At 41.8% G+C, this 21,122-nt stretch overlaps 1 protein-coding gene across 2 annotated transcripts in view; it reads right to left on the bottom strand.

The window, feature by feature from the left end:
* MERTK (MER proto-oncogene, tyrosine kinase) overlaps window positions 1–21,122 on the bottom strand; it is a 226,077-nt gene that overhangs the window by 135,631 nt on the left and 69,324 nt on the right. For both annotated transcript variants that reach the window (XM_033936512.1, XM_033936513.1), the window contains 2 exons: window positions 16,625–16,711; window positions 10,978–11,093 (listed from right to left, as the gene is read on the bottom strand). In XM_033936512.1, the coding sequence (XP_033792403.1) occupies window positions 10,978–11,093; window positions 16,625–16,711 (203 nt within the window). The remainder of the gene's footprint in view (window positions 1–10,977; window positions 11,094–16,624; window positions 16,712–21,122) is intronic.

Here is a 21,122-nt window from a genome sequence, read left to right as displayed (position 1 = left end):
TGGTCTGACCACACTGCTCAGGAGTATCAAAAAAGAATAACTTCCCCCGTCCCAGCAAACAAGAGGAACTGTTCATGAACCAGCTGAACCATGAACCCCCAGAAAGAACCCGGAATATGAGAGAAGGAGGTAAAACTGCAAGCAACCTAAACAGAGTCCAGAACCCCTTGACCGGACAGTGTCATGTCTCCCCCTTCGTGAGAAAGCCGGATGAGCTGGCAGAGGGAGCCAAGATCCCAACAAAGGAAGTGTAGGAGGATGAGGCCCAGCCCATACAAAACTAGGAAGATCCAGATGGAGTAAAGAACTGCTACAAAATCAGGTTCGCGGTGAAAGAAGGAAGGAGTAGGGCACAGAATCTCTACCAAACCCCAACAGCCCTGAAAGGGAAGACGCACTAGGCAGAACCATGAAGCTGCAGTAAGCACCAAATGTCAAACAAACTGCACCTTGAGGCCTAGAAGACAAGGTAGTGATCTCAAAAGAAAACTACAGAAATGAAAGCAACGGCCAGATATCCTATGCCCCTCTTGAAACCAACCTGCAGCAAAAGAGAGGAAGCAGAGAAATCAGAACCGGTAGCAAGTGGTGACAAGGGACTTGATACTGGCCTATTCGATTGGATGAGACATTCCAAGAAGTAGGCTCAGGGGAAAAAACTGACTTTCCCCCAGGTCCCCCAAAGGATGCCCCGGGCCACAAGCAGCTGCACCGCACATGTCGCCAGCATGTTGGGCCGCCTAACAGGATGGATTAGACGATGGCGACTGCCACCGGCTGAATATTGTCCAGTAGGTGCATTCCTACGTAATACTTTATTTTTCAAGTTACACCTTTCTTACATAGCCAAAAAGTGCTTCCTGAAATTATGGATGACTCATTCAGTTAGGTCACTATTCTCCCAGAAAGCTCTGCAAACACTAATACAAACACAGGGGAAATCAGACTGATTCAGTTTGCTCAAGCTGGAAAAAGTGAAAACAATTCCTGTTTAAAGGTGAGCATGTTCCAAATATTGCTTTTATTTTCTGACTCATGTTTCCAACAGGTGAAAAATTTAATTTCACAACTGCAGAGGAAGTACATTCCACAGGCTGGTCTTTGAAAAGAAATGAAAACCAGCTGCTGGGCCATAGCATCAGCCTAGTTTTAATTCGCTCACACACACACACAAAAAAATCTGCACCCACTTCCCTTATTACCAGTACAAAACTTAAATCACAGGAAACCCTTTTTTTTCTGCTTCCTGAAATAAAAGGGTAGCAGTTTCAACCACAATCCTCATACTGAGGCCAGTAAATTATTCACATCATCCGTTAGGGATAATGTTTTACAAAACAAACATGGACTTCATGTCAAAAAATACAGATTTTCATTTTATTTTCCAGTTGCCTGGAGTCTTCAAACCCAACATCATCAATGATAAAAGACTAACTCCATCTTCTACGAAGCCGTGCTGAATGGCCTGTGCTGCTCCCGACGCTCATTGAGTTCCTATGAGTGTCAGGAGCAGCGCGAGCCATTCAACGTGGCTCTCTGCGCTAAAAACCTCTAGTGTGGTTTCATAGAAGAGGGGGTAAGGGGTCCTTTTATTAAGGCGTGCGAACCGATTTAGTGCACACTAAAAATTAGTGCGCTCTAAATGCTAAGGTGCCCATAGAATATAATGGGCACCTTAGCATTTAGCGCATGTTAAACTGGTTAGCGCGCCTTAATAAAATGACACCTAAGTATCCTTCTAAAATATGAAAAAAATTCTACTTTTTCATACAGTATATATCATACATCCTGAAGAAGGCTGTACAAGAGTACTTTTAGCTGAATAAATCAGTTGTGTGACATTTAATATAAACATTTCATGCTGTATTAGTTAATTAAGGGGTCCTTAATAAGGTGCGAACCAATTTAACGCACGCTAAGAGCTAAGGCATCCATTATATTCTATGGGCGCTTTAGCATTTAGTGTGTGCTAAATCGGTTAGCGCACCTTAATAAAAGGACTCCTAAGAGAAAATAGTCAGCTTAAGTCTTTTCGGTGCCCTTTTACTAAAGCTTCATGTGAACTAAATACGGGCTTCTTAGCATTTAGCGCATGCTAAGCTTTAGTAAAAGGGCCCCATAATGCATCATCAGTTCATCTTTGTATTAATCAAAAACTTATAACCTTCCTGTGGCATATAAAAAAATGCATCAAGTTTATTATTCTGCTCCTTACAAGTTAGAGGTGACAGGGAATCTTGAAGGGACTTTCTATGACCTTTTATTTGCTGAAACAGAAACTTAATTCAAACTAGGCTGTGGTCTTCCTGTTTTGTTTTATAATTTAGAACAGTGTTCTTCAACCGCCGATCCACAGCATGAGTAGTATAATGGGTACACCTCATGTCAAAATGATTGACAGCTGTCAAAGATAAGGCCTGGCATGTGCATTGGGCCCAAAACAGTGTTCTTCAGCTGCCTGTCCGCGGTGCAATTGATGTGGCGTTATCTTCGGGTCGGCTCCTTCTTCTTCAGTGCTGCAGTGCACAAAGCTGCCAGCAGCGGCTCCTACGTGCGTCCTGTGCCTGAACCGGAAGCCTTCCAGATGAGGTACAGGACATGCAAGGAGTTGCTGCCCTCGTCTTTGTGCACTGCGTCAGTGAGGAAGAGGGAGCCGACCTGAAGATAACACCGGGGACGTCATAAAAAGGCCAGGCGGGAGCAGGCCAGAAGGTAAAGCACAGCATGGAGGGAGACAACAAAGCTAGAGGAAATGATTTTAGTGATTAAATTGTGCCAATTTTGAGAATTTTCATCTGCTGTCTGTATTTTGCACTGTTCAGGAAGAAATGCATTTGTTTCTTTTTTTCTGGGGTTGTACTGCATGCAGAGTCTTGAATCTTAGGGTTTCATTTGTATATTAGTACTTTTAATATTTGGTCCTGTATTTGCATGGGGTTATCTGTTTTCTGGCAGGAATGAATGTTGAGAAGCATACAGAGTGCTTTGTGTAGTTTAATTTTGTGGTTAACTATTATGTGCTTGCCCTGTATCGGTAGCATGGAATATTGCTACACCTTGGGTTTTGGCCATGTACTGGTGACCTGGATTAGTCACCGTGGGAACGGGTTACTGGGCTTGATGGACCATTGGCCTGACCCAGTAAAGCTGTTCTTATGGAAAGAAAGAAAGAAAGAAAATTGTAACATTACAGCAGTACTGTATATAGCACAACCTGATATACTGACACCATGTGTCTGGAGTGGAGCAGGAACTACAGTAGCATAACCAGTTATTACTATTCAACAAGGTTATTATGTTAATCAAAGCAGGTACCATGTCATCATCACATAACTGTTGCAGCATCAAGAGTGAGCATGGATTATGACAGGGCATACTATGATTCAGACCTTTCAAAACTGAACAAATATCATTTATTTATTTTTCTAAACTTTATATACCGTCTATATGTAGATGGTCTATTGTATATCTAGACGGTTTCCATATAAAACATACATAACATAAAATCAACATTACAAAAAGCTGAGTCTTCATGACTTTTCTTGCCCACCTGCCATCTATTACCTGTACAAATAGGAATCTTTCCTTATATGAAAAGCAGATACAAATAGCTGCATTTTCAATTGTTTTTTAAATTCCAATCTATCAGCACATGGGCATAATTGCCCCATCATTTTAACACCAGCCGCACAAAAAGCAGCTGCTCTAGTTAATAAAATTATATTGTGTGTGTATATATGAAAAATGAACGGAAAAAATGGTGTTACAATTAGTACTATTATGGGGGTGGGGTCTGGGCAGAGATTGGGCGGATATGGGCGGGGTTTGGCCCACGACTTAGCTCAATGTTCTTCAACCACCAGTCCACAGACCGGTGCCGGTCCACAAAATAATTCTTTTATTTTTCCGGTCCATAGGTGTCAAAAGGTTGAAGAACACTGATTTAGAATGCTTTTGCTGATTATTCTTAGTACCTGTCAGCAAGGGAACAGGGAGTCTGTATAAATTATTCTGTCACTTACCCCTTCTTTTACTAAGCTGCGGTAGAGGTTTCTACCGTGGCCCAGAGTGCTAAATGCTCCTTTGGTAAAAAAAAAAAAATTGCGCCCATGTCAGACTCGGCATCTCCTCCCCAGCTCCTCTTGAGCCTATTTTACCTTCAGGAGCCAGCCATGCCACGATGAAGACAGAAGGAATCCAAAACCAAAGCCTGAGACCGATGTGATTTGAAGAATAAAATTACCAGACAACAAAAGGTAGAAAAAAAAATTATTTTATATTTTGTGATTAGAATATTTCAGATTTGAAATATGTATCCTGCTAGAGTTTGTATTAGACATAACTGGGAACCGCAAAGCCCAGGCTGTGCTTCTTTAGCTTCCAGCTGACTTAGGGCTCTCTCTCTGACCGGGGGGAGTAGGTCCTAGTTACTCTCCCCTAACACTATTCCTGCCATGTGTGACTGAAATATTCTATTAGCTTGATTTTTCTATGTAGCATTCTGTAGTTATTTGGGGCTAGATTCACGAACCTGCCCGATCGGGCCCAATCCGGGCAGATCCGATGAATTCTGCAAACTAAAATATGTCAGATGGGGGTGATTGGAGGAATGCCCCCATCTGCCTGCCCGGATCGTTCTATAGCAATCCCAGTGCATGCGCAGACCATCTGTAGATGGTCTGCGCATGCGTTGGACCTCCGGACCCGGCAATGATTTTTTTTTCTTTTTTAAACTTTGGAGCCCGTAGTTTTAACCAGATTAAGCCCGCGGGTTAAAACCAAGGGCTTGCACTGCAGGGAACGGTGGGAGAGTCGGCAGGCAGGCAATCTGGAGCAGCGAGAGAGTCGGGGCTGTATGAAGCGTTTGGGGCCGCGACTTAAAAAAAAAAAATTTTAACTTTGCTTTTTTTAAGATCATCGGGGCAAAGCAGGCAGGAGAAGAGCATTGGAGTGGCTGGCAGGAGAGATTCAGGGCAGCAGAAAGCAGGGCTTCGGAGAGTCGGAAAGACATTTTCGACTGGTCCCCAGCAGTCGCTTCTTGGGATGATTGGCCAGCACAGTCAGTTTGGAAAATTTGGTTGGTGAATCGCATCCCTGTATACTTTGCATGTGTTTCTCCTTATTTGCATGTACGGATTCGAAGCGGATCGCAGGAGAGGTTAGTGAATGGGGCCCGAGGGAAATCTGGTTGCAAAGGGGTTGCAAACCGATCAGTACATAATCGGTTTGCTTTGTGAATCTAGCCCTTGGTTCGTTCAGTTTTCACAATAGTGGAGGGGATATTTGTGAAAGGGAGAGGAGAGACAGGAGTTTTGTTGATCCTTGCTCTGTATTATTTGTGGAATCGAGAGTGAAATACTCACATGGATTAAAAACTGGCTGGAGCATAGGAAACAGAGAGTGGGGGTAAATGGACAATACTCAGACTGGAAGAACTTCACCAGTGGGGTGCCACAGTGCACGGAGCTTGGACCCATGCTCTTCAACATCTTTATAAACGATCTGGACATTGGTACGACGAGGGAGGTGATTAAATTTGCAGAAAATACGAAGTTATTCAGAGTAGTGAAGACACAGGGAGATTGTGAAGATCTGCAACGTGACATAATCAAGCTTGAGAAGTGGGTATCGACATGGCAAATGAGGTTCAACGTGCATAAGTGTAAAGTGATGCATGTCGGGAACAAAAACCTCATGCACGAATACAGGATGTCCAGGGCGGTACTTGGAGATACCTCCCAGGAAAGAGACTTGGGAGTTCTGATCGACAAATCAATGAAGCCATCTGCACAATGCGCCACGGCGGCAAAAAGGGCAAACAGAATGCTAGGAATGATTAAGAAGGTGATCACGAACAGATCGGAGAGGGTCATCATGCTGCTGTACCGGGCCATGGTATGCTCTCACCTGGAATACTGTGTCCAGCACTGGTCGCCTTACATGAAGAAGGACAGGGTACTACTCGAAAGGGTCCAGAGAAGAGCGACTAAAATGGTTAAGGGGCTGGAGGAGAGATTGGAGAAACTGGGCCTCTTCTCCCTTGAAAAGAGGAGACTGAGAGGGGACTTGATCAAAACGTTCAAAAATACTGAAGAGAATAGACTTAGTAGAGAAAGACAGACTGTTCACCCTCTCCAAGGTAGGGAGAATGAGAGGGCACTCTCTTTTTTTTTTTTCATAGATCTTTATTCATTTTTGAATCTTACATCAAGTGACTTATACATAATAAAAACAATTTTCACATATCACTTGTATTTACAATCAAATATTCTTGTAATATAAAATAAATACCCTCCCTTTTCATCAATATTCCTCTTTCCATATGATATACATTCCCCATCCCAACCCCAAATATAGACTACCCATGTGCTAAGATATCTGATCATTAGAGTAACTAGTCAATGGTCCCCATATTTTTTTAAAATTATGAAGATTCCCTTGTTGTAACGCTATCTTTACCCAGAGAGTGGTGGAAAGCTGGAACGCTCTTCCGGAGTCTGTTATAGGGGAAAACACCCTCCAGGGTTTCAAGACAAAGTTGGACAAGTTCCTGCTAAACTGGAACATACGCATGTGAGGCTGGACTGATCTGACCCAGCAGCGGCATTTCTTATGTTCTTATGACAATTGTACAGAATAGTCTCTTTTTATACTTTAATAAAATAAGTTCAGTGTAAAATCATAACTATTCGAGGCGCGGGTGGGATCTGACAGTTTGTAGGGTGGGGATGGGGACCAAGTTCGCGGGGACAGGGACTGAGTTCACGGGGACGGGGTATGGACAGGGATTGAGTTCGCGGGGACGGGGTAGGGACAGGGACTTAGTTCACGGGGATGGGGACTGAGCTCACAGGGACAGGGCAGGGATGGGGACTGAGCTCACGGGGCAGGGACAGTGATAAATTTCCCCCCCCCCCCCCCGGTGTCATTTCCTAGTTGCAAGTTAACATACATGAAGTGGAACGTTCTAGAGGAGTTACAGATTTGGTTGTTTATACATACATATGGGTTACAGTTGGTTGACATAAAGTGAGGCAGTTGAGAGGCATTGTAAACTTGGTTATTAATATAGACTTGTATTTCAGATAGTATTACTGCTTTACAATATATTTGAACACTTTTATATATGTATGGAATGGGTTCAGAGTTAAAGTCCTGGGTAAGTAGGTGGGAAGGGAAGGAAGGAGGATTTGTTCAGAGATGTTTGGGGGTTGCATAGAAGAAAAACTGTGCACTGGTATGCTAATCTTTGTTTGTTTCGAATTTTTAAAAAAAGAAATAAAGAAGTAAATAAGAAAACAGATAAATGGGGGTGGGGCATGGGCGGGTGGGGTGTGGGCGGGGCAGGGCCAGGGGGGCCCAGTGTACTTGTGTGCCTAGGGGCCCTCAAAGAATTAATCCTGTCCTGGGTGTTTGAGGTTCATTTTCACATTATTTAATGATATCACACAAACTTGCTTAAATTGTTTGACGGCTTAGTTTATATAGATAATGAAACTCTTATCTACATTATGACAGTTTTCATCCTATTCACTTGAAACAGTTTGCCCATTAGTTTTTGTGGGTTAGATGCACTTGCTCAACTTTGGAAGACTTAAAATATCCTGCCAATCTAATACTGTATCTGAAAAATTTTAGGGCGGAGTATCCTGCAGGAGTTATTAAGAAAACCTATTTAAGAGCAAAATTTGTTCCTATGGCATCGTTTGGACATATGTTTTGGTCTTGCCCCATGATATCTTCCTTTTGGATACAGTTAGTGTCTTTAGTGGCACGACTTTGGCAGTGCTCTTGGAGATTGCATCCAAACTTCCTTTTCACGATGCAGATTCGATTTCATCCACCTAGACCAGGTTGTGCAACATTCTTAAGGAAAACTGTATTGCTGGGACGGAAATGTATCTTGTTGCAATGGCTTTCCCCACAACCTCCGACTGTCCCTCAATGGAGAGCATTAATGTTACACCAAATGTTACTGGAACGCCGTGAAGTGATGGACTTGTCAACTAAAGCTGGACGTTTATACACTCAGTGCTGGTACCCTTTTAGCTTGACTTTTACACCTTATGTTCAAAACCAACTTTGGGGTACTTAATTGAATTCTTTTTCCCCTTTTGCTTTATCTTTCTTGATTTGTTACCGCTGCTGCCAGGGTGGGGGGGTGGGTGGGAGGGGGGTGGGTTGGTTGGGTGTGTGGGGATTGGCTTTGTATGCTATTTGAAAATTGTGCTATGCTGTGTTCATTGTTAAGTTTATGCTTTAATAAAAATGATTTAAACATAAGAGCAAAATTTGCTAATAGAGATCTGTTATTGCAATATCAGACTAAAACACAAGATGATAGATTACTTGCAGTGTTCCCTTTTTCATCTAATAGTTCAAACACTGTGTAGCCATGTTGCAAAGCTTACAAACTTTGGAAGACACTATCAGAGTAACGCTCAAACAAATTAACAAAATTCGGATCTTAGGCGTCATCCTTGATGAAAACTTAACATATCATGACCACATCAGTTCTGTGGTCAAAGCCTCTTTTTACAGACTGCGTCAAATACGTTCTATTTCAAAATTTCTCTGTGCAAAATCTTTAAATATATTAATTCATTCATTAATTATTGCTAAACTTGATTATTGTAATGCTTTATTCAAAGGAATGGCCCAAAAAGAAGTCCGAAGATTACAGATCATACAAAATACTTCAATTAAATTAATTACTGGGGCCAAAAAATTTGACCATGTAACCCCTTTATTACAAAAAGCACATTGGCTCCCAGTGGGACATCGAATTTTATATAAGTTATCGTTACTCACCTTTAAATCTTTATCATCCAAAACTCCATCATTCATTTATAAAGTTCTAATCCCATACACTTCTCAAAAAACCTTACGATCTAATCAGCAACTTTTATTAGTTGTTCCCTCTCTCAAAATCATAAATACCAGAAGACAGTATATTTTCTCAGTCACAGCACCACAAACATGGAATTCTCTCCCTCTTTATTTAAGGGAGGAGAAAAACCTCGACAAATTTAAAAGCCAACTTAAGAGTTTTCTTTTTATAGACGCTTTTAATCCTTAATTGAATTGCTAATTACTCTATACAATTCCCTTTTACTTCAGTCAGCTATATATTTATTTTGTTTTCCCATCCATTCTGTGTATTTACCCTTAATTATCCCCCCTTTCCTATTATAAATTGTATTTCTTCCCCTTCTTTCCCAATGTTTCATGTCCAAATTTGTCTAGTTTGTTTTAAATTGATTTTAAATATTTTTATTATATTCTTGTTAATCTTTTATTATGTATTTTCTGTAAATGTAAATCGCTTAGTAGTTACGATAGGCGATTAATCAAATATTGAATAAACCTTGAAACCTTGATTGTGTAAGTGAAATTGACTATTGTTTTTGCTATTCACCATTGAGGATTTGAATGCTATATAGTAGCAGGATTTTTTTATTTTTTAAAAACCATTTCGCTGACACAGTTTGGTGTGAAACATGCATGTCGGCAGTAGGTCTGGAAAGACGTTTAATGTAAGTTTTGATCATATTCATTATAAAACTGAATATGATCAAAAGACAATTATTCAAAGCAAAATATTGAAGATAAAATATCTGGCCAATGAAGAAGCTAGTGGCCAATACTCAGTGGAAAAATGTATTCATCTAAGTGCCTTTGAAAAAGAATTTATTGTCTTTATAAAATTGATATTACTGGCTTAATGTGGTAAATAGTTATCTTATAAAATTTATGTCATATCTAAAAGTATACACAGTACAAGTAAGTGCCTGTTTGTAGAATAGGCATTCTCAGGGGACGAGTTTGGGCAGTCACAATTCAAGTGCATATCTTATGTCAGAGATTTTCAACCCAATCCTCTGTGCATACCCAGCCAGTCCAGTTTTCAGGATATCCACAATTCATATGAATGAAATAGATTTGTACAGCAAAGCGGCAGTGCACAGAGTTCTCTCATGCATATGAATGTTGGATATCCTGAAAACCTGACTGGCTAGGTGTGCCCTGAAAACTGGGTTGAGACGCATTGCCTTACATGCCAACATACATAAATAGCCATGCTTTCAACATAGGTGAGATTTCTGCAGATTCTTCTGTTAGAATTTCATAAAGACATAGACATCTAGGGGTTGATATGCAGACCACGGGAGTTACCCAGGCTGACTCCTGTGGTCAGCGCTGAGCCCAGAAATTCAACTGCAACAGAAGCTGTTCCTGGCAGTGAATATCAGCTATATATAAAACAGGACACAAATGGGTGTCTTCTGGCCCAATTAACCTGTGTGGAGCACTCTATACCCCTCCAAAGAAGAAAGAAACTTATTTATAAAAAGTTCTTCACCACAGTTTGGAGCTTACTTAGTAACAGAGAAGGTAACAGAAAACTCTAGTCTATTCATTCTAAGTTTAAATTTTTGCTTTCTTACCAGGCCATTTTTTATTAGAATTCTTTAAAAACCATATCTATTTCAGAATTTTATGTAGTTCTTAATCAAGTACATAACATAACATTTCATTATACTTATAGACCGCGTTACTAAAAAGTTCTACATGGTTTAGAAAAGATTATAAACATTAAACATAATCATATATTTGAATGAGTAAATTTTGTTCTATCTATATTATGCAGAGGAGTATTGTATTATTACTAATGAGTGGATATTTGGTTAAACTGTAATCTGCACTTTTATCGTATTGTATCATTGTATTTTACATGCTAATTTCACACTGCCCTTCTTAGAGCACTCGTATACTCCCTAGCCAAGAAAATCATCATCCTCTTTTTTACTCCATTATATTGGATAGAATAATGGTTTCTAGGTGTGCAGCATCTCGCTGCTTTCACATTCCTCTATCCTCCCCTTGATGAGCTTATCATAACTTTATGCTAGTCCCAAGGAATGCTGGAGGTACATTTCATTTTTAAAATTACAGTTATTCATTCTACAATTTTACCCATATTCGGCAGCTGCTGAAAAAAGAATAGCCATCAAATCCCGGTTGCCAAGACAACAAGATACTGTCCTCTGCTTTCTTCAAAGCCTTTACTTCGGTGGGTGGCAAGGGAAGCTCTGAATAAAGCAGACAAATAATTTTATTATGGGATTGTATTTTGTTTTAATTATGTGCTGTTATAATTTTGATTTATGTATGTATTTTTTGGAACCCACTTCGATTTAAGCAGGCTATAAGCTTTTGAGAGAAAGAAAAAAAAGAAAGAGAGAAAGAAAATGAAAAAAAAAGAGAGAATGAAAGAAAGAAAAAAGTAAATGAAAGAGAGAGAAAGAAAGAAAGATAATTTAACAATACGGCAGTACTGTATACAGTACAACTTGATATACTGGTCTCCTTATCTCAAGAAAGATATAGTGGCGCTAGAAAAGGTTCAAAGAAGAGCGATCAAGATGATAAAGGTGATGGAACTTCTCTCTTATGAGGAAAGACTAGAGGACACTCGATGAAGTTACAGGGAAATACTTAAGTTCCTGGAGGAAAAGTTCATAGTCTGGAAAGAAAGAAAGAAAGAGCAGTACTGTATACAGCACAACCTGATATACTGACACCATGTGTCAGTGTGGAGTGGAGCAGGAACAACAGTAGCATAACCAGTTATTACTATTCAACAAGGTTATTATGTTAATCAAAGCAGGTACCATGTCATCATCACATAACTGTTGCAGCATCAAGAGTGAGCATGGATTATGACAGGGCATACTATGATTCAGACCTTTCAAAACTGAGCAAATATCATTTATTTATTTTTCTAAACTTTATATACCGTCTATATGTAGATGATCTACTGTATATCTAGATGGTTTCCATATAAAACATACATAACATAAAATCAACATTACAAAAAGCTGAGTCTTCATGACTTTTCTTGCCCACTTGCCATCTATTACCTGTACAAATAGGAATCTTTCCTTATATGAAAAGCAGATACAAATAGCTGCGTTTTCAATTGTTTTTTAAATTCCAATCTGTCAGCACATGGGCATAATTGCCCCATCATTTTAACACCAGCCGCACAAAAAGCAGCTGCTCTCGTCTCAGCATATTGCACTTTAGTCAGCGTTTCAAGTAACATTCCCGGGAACTGTGTCAAAATCCAGCCAAGTACTGGCAACAACCAGCAATGTGTCATCAGTAATAAATGGTTGCTTGAAATATTCCAGCCTTTTGTGATTTTACCAAAAACAGGAAAGTGCTAGATTTTTTTATATTGGAATGTTTACCTTGTGTAAGATGTTTCACTATTTTAAAATGTCCCTTTGCTCACTTGAGGTCCGCACTACTTTTGGACTTTTAAGTATTTTCTGCTGCCTCGCATGGATGCCTATATTCAGATAATCTCATATGAAAAGATTATCAGTGGAGAGTGTCAACCTCCAAACCCTTTCTGATCTTCTCATTATGTCCTATTGGAAACTATCGGAGGGACCTCCTAGACACTACAAGGTCTGCCCACTGCACTCATACACAGACCCACTCGCTCACTCAAACACTGACTCAACACACAGAAAACCAGAAAAGGAAAAAAGACAAAAAGTGGAGAAAAAGCCTCAGTTCGTCTTCATATGGCAAAAAACTCCACTTGTAAATCACAAACAAGTAGGGTCCAAAATGTGTCAAAATGTGGAGATTTTGCCATATGAAGATGAACTGAGGCTTTTTCTCCACTTTTTTTCTTTTCTAGTTTTCTGTGTGTTGAGTCAGTCAACATTCATTCCTACCAGAATACCTGGCCTTGGTCACACATGCAGAACACAGATAAATGCTATGCAAATACAGGACCACAAACTAAAAGTCTCTTCCCTCCTTCCCTTCTCTCCTCCCCATTTGTGGTCTTGCATCTCACTGTCCTTCTCTTCCCCCTCTCACCTACCTTTTTCTCCTCCTTCCCTTCCATCTCTCTCTCTTTCCCTCTCCCTCCAGTAGTCTGACATTTCTCTCCTTCCCTCCTCTGTCCTCCCATTCCCTTCCCTCCCCCAGAGGTCTAGCATCTCTTTCTTTATTTTTTCCTCTCTATCCTCACGGTCCAGCATTTCTCTAATGACTCCACCTCCCATGATCCCCCAGCGACCCTCCTTCCCCTTGTGTTCCTCTCTTCCACAGAATCCAATAAAACAGCTACTCTTGCACTCTTCAGAACACTGGCACTGTGAGTGATGTAAACACACTGCTTTTGGCAGCCCAGAAGCTTTCCTTCTGGTACTGCTTTGCAACTAAGCGGAGACAGGAAGCAGTAGCAAAGGAAAAGCTTCCGGGCTGCGAAAGCAACATGTTTACCTCATTCATGTTCAGGGCTGGCATTAGGAGGGAGCAAACAGGGCAGCTGCCCTGGGACCCGTGACTCGGGAGGGCCCGTTATGAACTGGCATGTCTTCCCCTTCTATCCGCACCGGTCTGATGCTGTCCCTACCTTCCGTTGCTGACAAATCCATTTTTGCTGCAGGAGGTTTCCAGCCACAGCAGCCAATCTGAACAGCTGCCTACGGCTCCCTTCCCTACTTTCCTTTGCCCTGGTCCTCCCAGGCGGAAACCGGAAGTTGCTTCATTGGGGATAGACCGCAGAAGAAGGAAAGCAGGGAGGGGAATTGTAAGCAGTGCTTCAGATTGGCTGCCGCGGCTTAAAGTCCCCTGCAGCAAAAATGGATTTTTCAGCGATAGTAGGTAAGAGCAACATCAGACTGGCGTGGATAGAAGGAGGAAGACATAAGGGTGAGGAAACCCCTGTTAGTAGCTGTAATTTTTTTTTAAGTAGAAAGGGGGACTGGGGAAGGGAGTTAAAAGAAGTGCCAGACTGAGTGTGGGAGTAAAGGGGAAGAGCTTATGGGACTGGAAACAGATGAGGAGGGAGGAAGGAAGGAGGGAGAGAGAGAGATGGTGGGCAGTGATCTGAAAGTAGAGAAGAGAAGCAGAGAAGTTGGATATGGGGGTGGAGTGAAGAAAGGGGAAAGATACTTGAAGAGAGGACTGTTGGGAAGAGAAAGGGAGAGATTGTGAACCTGGGGAGGGAGGGAAAGATAGGGGGAAGCTAGTTGATAAGAGAAAGGGAGAGATGGTGGACCTAGGGATGGAAAGAAGGGAGGGAGAAATGTTAGGTCTGGGGATGGAAGGGAGAGAGAGATGCAACATCTCTCTTTCCCTCCAACCCATTGTTCAGTATTAAGGGGGAAGGGAAGAACGCAATAGAAATGAGAGGGAGCAAAATGTTGAACCATGGGGAAAGAGGAAGAGAGTTGAACCCATGGGAAAGAGAAAAAAAATCAATATGTTGGAGATAGGCATAGTGTGGGAAATGGAGCAAGAGAGGAGAAAAAAGTGAACAACAGACACTGGAAAGAGAATTAGTAAAAGATACACAAAAAGCAGAAAGAGAAACTAGGACCAAGATGATGAAAAAAAAAGTTCAGACACTAAGGTAGAAAAAAGTATTTTATTTTGAATGTATTAACTGGAATATGTTATCTTTGGGATATGTGATTCACAAATATTTTTATTGTAACCGGCAGAACATTGTTAAATCCACTCAATCTGTAACATTTTTTAATTATTGTAAACCGCATAGAACTTCACGGTCCTGCGGTATATAAACTGTTATATTATTATTACTAGTAATCAGTGGCATAGCCATGCAGCTGATTTGTGGGGAGGGGCTGGAGCCCAAAATGGGTGGATGGGCATCAAATTTTCTCCCTGCTTGAATGCAAAATATAAATACTTGAGCTGGTGGAGATCTCCAAGCCCTGACAACTGAAGAGCTCTTTCTCCAGTATGGTAACCAGAAGTCTCCAAACTTTGCAGTTAGTGGCAATCCTCAAGCTGCCAAATTTTTCATGCATACATGAGAGCCAAGCAGAGGGGGGGGGGGGAAAGAAGGCAGTGGCTCCGTAATACTGCTACTAGCTGCAAAACTTTACTGGACCTGAGGAGGGGAAGGATGTGGTCATCAGCTGATGAGGCTTGGGGATCTCCACCACCTACTTCAAGGGAAATGTTCATTTTGAGAAGGCCTAAGCTCAAAGTGGGAGGCCCAGCCCCTTCTCATGGTTATGCCACCGATTATGTTCAGTATAAAATGAAGTACTTGCAGAGTTAATTTTTTGGGTTTCCAGTTCAGTTTTGGTTTTCATATTTCTATTTCTAATTTGTGATCCATTTTTCTGTATTTGGTGAAGGTCTGTCTGTGTTTTGTGTGTGAAGTAATTTAAAGATGGGTGGGGAAATTGGGAGATGGATAGGTAGAAGAGGGGGCCCCCTGCTTAATTTCTGCCCTGGGCCCCTTTATGACTACAACCAGCCCTGTTCACACTGCCGGCAGCCCAAAGTGTGAAAGAGCACCTGTAGCAATGGATCCACCATCTCTTCTTTTCTCTTCTCAACTACCCTTTCACCAGCAGCTCTTTCCCTCCTTCCCCTTCTCAACTACCCTTTCACCAGCATCTCTTTCCTCTCCTGTTCTCTTCCCCAGTGTACATGGGGATGCCAGATGAAGGTAGAGACAAAGGGGAAACATGCTGGCCTTCAGGGGGCCCCCTACAGCCATGGGGCCAAGGGCAATTGCCCTGTTTAGCCCCCGCTAATGCCGGCCATGGTAGTAGTAGTACGTCTGTGGTCACGTGAGGCCCCCAAAATATTATGTTTGGGCACCCAAAGAGCTGGCACCTATGCGCTTAGATAAAGGGACCTCCAACTCAACCCACTGTTCTTTACTATCTACATACTCACCCAACTCAGTGACTCCCTGAAAAATCCCACTCCATCCACTCTGCGGCATAGGCATTTTTCAGGGGAATCACACTAGCATAAGCAAATATTTAGGAGTGTCCACTTCTGCTATGTCAACAGTGAGCATAAATGTGCCTGCTCATGCAGCTTCCCCTAGGCACGACCCCTTGCATTTACACAATTAAGCATTTAACTGTAACAACCAAGCATAAGTTCTAGTATCCTATAATTTTAATATTCAATTGGGACTTACATTTAGGCCCTAAGGAGGATACCATGCAGCTCATGCACATCATTTAAAACTATAACATCATAGAAACAATGAGCCTGATTTTCAGAGTAGAGAATGACACGGGGAGTGTTTACCGCAGTAAATCCACAGGAATGAAGACATTTGCAACTGGTTTACTGCAGAAATGGGGACAAGACCTTTCACTGCCCCATGGGAATGGGGACAAGTCCTTTTACCGCCCCACGGGAGCAGTGAAAAGTCTTGCTCCAGTGGTTAAAAAAATTTCACCTGTGTCAGACTCAGCATCTCCTCCCCAGCTCCTCTTGCATCTATTTTACATCATTGCGTCGCATCTGCAGATGCCCTATGGAGATGGGGATGGGGCTGGGGGCAGAATAGAGCATGATACAGGTGGAATGAGGCGGGCCTGGGTTCGGATTTTCCTTTTCCTTTGGGAAAATCTGGTAACCCTAACTATTAGCACTGTGGTAATCTGCATGCCATTAGTTGATTGCATTGGAAGTAAAAATGTTGGGGTTTTTTTAGTTCATTCATTAAGAGTGCTGCATGCTGAAGCTTAGAGCACTATTCTAATGCATGTCTTACTGCATCGAGGTCACAGTATACTGTTCTATTTACCTTTCACTTTGATTTCCACTTCATTGGAGGCAGTGAGTCCCTTGGTATTATGTGCCTCACAGCTGAACACTGCACTCTTATGAAGGCCTGAAAGAGAAATGAACAGTTATCAACAAGAAAACCATATGGCAGCACCTTTCATTCTTCTACAGCCCTTCTGATTACATGGATTTTTAGCCCTGCAGTTCTCAAAACCACCATTAACTAGCACTGCTTTACTAATGAGTCTCTTTGTGGATGTACTTTGTAACCCGTTCTGGGCTCCTTTGGGAGGACGGGCTAAATAATTGAGCAAATAAATAAATTTATCTAGCATTTAAAAAGAAATTAAAGACCTTCTTGTTTGGCAAACGGTAACTAAACTACTTATTGATGTTGTGTTTTCTGTCTTTTCTTTATAATGATTTTGATGGTGTTTTATATTAGTTTTATTTTTGGTTTATCTTCATTTATTTATTCAATTTTCTATATTGTTCTCCCAGGGGAGCTCAGAATGGTTTACATGCATTTATTCAGGTAATCAAGCATTTTCTCTGTCTGTCCTGGTGGGCTCATAATCTATCTAATGTACCTGGGGCAATGGGGGGATTAAGTGACTTGCCCAGGGTCACAAGGAGCAGCGTGGGTTTGAACCTACAACCTCAGGGTGCTGAGGCTGTAGCTTTAACCACTGTGCCACACTCTCCCCTTTATCTTTATTTATTTTCTTGTAAACCGCATTGGACCCCTAAAGGAGGATATATCAGTAAATAAGAGCTATGTAGTCCACCCCCAACACAAAGGTAAATATAAATATACCTCTACTCTTGTTCCCTACCTTCAAGGAACATGGTTACACTTTTAAATTCATAACAACATAGTAAATGACGGCAGATAAAGACCTGTACAGTCCATCCTGTCTGCCCATTAGTTATTCTCATTAGAAATACACAATTAAGTTAAATTCCTATTTTTATTTTCCCCACAACCCCCAAGATTCATATATTTTCAACCCCTAAGACAGCAAAAGTAAAGAGGAATGGCACAGCAGGCGGCCCCTACCATTGGGCAGCTCTGGGTTTTTTGCCAGGCTTGCTGAATGGTAGCTAGGCCCCTGCTCCATAATATTGCACATATTACAATGTAATATTCTATTGACAGACTAGTTAATTATTATTTAAATTATCTTCAGCTCTGCAAAATATCAGCACGGTATAAGCTTTGTCCTGTGCTGTAGATCTTCATAATAAATATCATGGAAAGATAAATCTAGAAACTTAGCACAACAGATAACATATTCAGAGCAAAGACATCACATGATGGACTAGTAAAACTTGTAAACACTGTGGCATTTCAACCACAGAATGTAAGTTTATTGCACAGTAGTATTTTTAAGTTTGCTGGCTTTTGCTGCATAAGGAAACAGCAATTTTCTGTAAATTATAGTGACAGCAATGATCACATGGAGAGCAGTGTATAAATAGCATATCCAATGGAAACCAAAGACACAAGCAAAAAAGGGATACAATTAGGAAAACTCTGACAAAGTATAAAACAAACACAAAGGGGTCCTTTTATTAAGGTGCGCTAACCTATTTAGCGTGCGCCAGTGGCGTACCTAGCATATGTGACACCCAGGGCCCATCATTTTTTGACCCCCCCATCTGTACAGAAAACATGATTTTTAGTAACAAGCCACACGTCACACTTGAGTTCCTAGGAAAAGGCAGCATCTCACATACTGCAGTGAGCAGTACAACATCATAAGAACATAAGAACATAAGCAATGCCTCTGCTGGGTCAGACCTGAGGTCCATCATGCCCAGCAGTCCGCTCACGCGGCGGCCCAACAGGTCCAGGACCTGTGCAGTAATCCTCTATCTATACCCCTCTATCCCCTTTTCCAGCAGGAAATTGTCCAATCCTTTCTTAAACCCCTGTACTGTACTCTGCCCTATTACTCCCTCTGGAAGCGCATTCCAGGTGTCTACCACCCGTTGGGTAAAGAAGAACTTCCTAGCATTCGTTTTAAATCTGTCCCCTTTCAACTTTTCCAAGTGTCCTCTTGTTCTTTTATTTTTCGAAAGTTTGAAGAATCTGTCCTTCTCTACTCTCTCTATGCCCTTCATGATCTTATAAGTCTCTATCATATCCCCTCTAAGTCTCCTCTTCTCCAGGGAAAAGAGACCCAGTTTCTCCAATCTCTCAGCGTATGAGAGGTTTTCCATCCCTTTTATCAAGCGTGTCGCTCTCCTCTGAACCCTCTCGAGTAACGCCATATCCTTCCTAAGGTACGGAGACCAATATTGGACGCAGTATTCCAGATGCGGGCGCACCATCGCCCGATACAATGGCAGGATAACTTCTTTTGTCCTTGTTGTAATACCCTTCTTGATTATGCCTAGCATTCTATTTGCTTTCTTAGCGGCTGTTGCGCACTGTGCCGTCATCTTCATTGTCATGTCCACCATTACCCCCAAGTCCCTTTCTTGGTTGCTCTCATTCAATAATATCCCTCCCATCGTATAGTTGTACCTCGGGTTTCTGTTTCCAACATGCAATACTTTACATTTCTCAACGTTGAACTTCATCTGCCATCTCACCGCCCATTCCCCCAATTTGTTCAAGTCCCTTTGCAATTCTTCGCATTCCTCTTTAGTCCCAGCTCCACTAAATAGTTTTGTATCGTCCGCAAATTTTATTATCTCACACTTCGTGCCTGTTTCTAGATCATTTATGAATATATTAAATAGCAGCGGGCGGGGCCGGGGGCCGGCGTGACCCCCATCCAGTCCGAGTAGTGGCCCTTCACCCCTACCCTCTGTTTCCTACCCGCCAACCAGTTTCTGATCCATCTATGTACGTCTCCGTCCACTCCATGGTTCTTCAGTTTCCGGAGTAGACGTTTGTGAGGCACCTTGTCAAAGGCTTTTTGGAAATCAAGGTATATGATGTCTATGGGGTCTCCTCTGTCCATCCGTTTGTTAATTCCTTCGAAGAAGTGCAATAAGTTCGTTAGGCACGATCTCCCCCTGCAGAAACCATGTTGGGTTGTTTTCAAAAGTTCGTTTCTTTCCAGATGTTCATCGATGTGTTCTTTAATCAGTGCTTCCGTCAGTTTCCCCGGAACCGAGGTCAAACTCACTGGTCTGTAGTTTCCCGGGTCACCTCTTGATCCCTTTTTAAAGATGGGCGTGACATTGGCTATCTTCCAATCCTCTGGGATCATGCCTGTTTTCAAGGATAGGTTGCAAATTTGCTGCAGTAGTTCCGCTATCTCCTCCTTTAATTCCTTCAGAACCCTGGGATGGATTCCGTCCGGACCCGGGGATTTGTCAGTTTTAAGTTTTTCTATCTGCCTGTGTACATCATCAAGGCTCACTTCCATGGATGTTAATTTTTCTGCTTGATTTCCATTGAATATTTGTTCAGGTTCCGGTATGTTGGTTGTGTCTTCGTTTGTAAATACAGACGAGAAGAACATGTTGAGTCTTTCTGCGACTTCTTTCTCCTCCTTCACCGCTCCCTTCCTGTCTCCTTCGTCCAGCGGTCCTACCTCCTCCCTAGCTGGCTGTTTCCCTTTAACATATCTGAAGAACGGTTTGAAATTTCGTGCCTCCCTGGCTAGCCTCTCTTCATACTCTCTTTTGGCTTTTCGAACCACACGGTGACATTCTTTTTGATACTTCCTGTGCTCCTTCTGGTTCCCTTCAGTTTTGTCCTTTTTCCATTCCCTGAATGAATTTTTCTTATTGCCTATCGCTTCCTTCACTATTTTAGTCATCCATACTGGGTCTTTTGTTCGACCCTTTTTGCACCCCTTTCTGAATCTGGGGATGTGCAGATTTTGTGCCTCGCTCACTGTGTCTTTGAAAAAAGACCAGGCATGTTCTACTGTTTGCCATTGTAAAACTAAACAAGCCAGACTAGTACAGATCAATCCTACTCCGTCAATCCTAACAGAAAACCATGTCTTTCGAACACACAGAACACAGAAAATACCTTCGCCTAGTATGGAATATGTCATCACAAACTAACCCCTCCCTCTTTTACAAAACTGTAGTGTGGATTTTAGCTACGGAGGTAACAGCTCTGATGCTCATAGAATTCTGAGCATCAGAGTTGCTACCACCATGGCTGGCACTGAAAAACGCTCCACAGTTTTGTAAAAGGGGAGATAAAATAGAAATACATAGACAAAGGTTAAACTGAACCAGCAAGAAGCTGGACTCTGCATGCAATGCTCCACAGAAACAGTGACATATGTCTCCTAAAGCAATAAATAAATAGAAATTTTTTTTCTACCTTTGTCTTCTCTGGTTTCTGCTTTCCTCATCTTCTTGTAACTTTCTTCCTTCCATCCATTGTCTGCCGTCTCTCTTCCCCTATATGGCATCTTCTCTCCTTCTATGCCTTCCTTCCAGAAACTGTATGCCTCCCCCTTCCATCTCTCCTTTCACCCCCATTGGTCTGGCATCTCTCTCCTCTCCTTCCCTCTCCCACACCTTTCCTCTACAAT

This window comes from Geotrypetes seraphini, chromosome 3, assembly GCF_902459505.1.
Source record: "Geotrypetes seraphini chromosome 3, aGeoSer1.1, whole genome shotgun sequence".
Classification (NCBI taxonomy): Eukaryota; Metazoa; Chordata; class Amphibia; order Gymnophiona; family Dermophiidae; genus Geotrypetes; species Geotrypetes seraphini.
The sequence above is the reverse complement of the archived record's forward strand: the minus strand, read 5'-3'. Positions and strand labels throughout refer to the sequence as shown.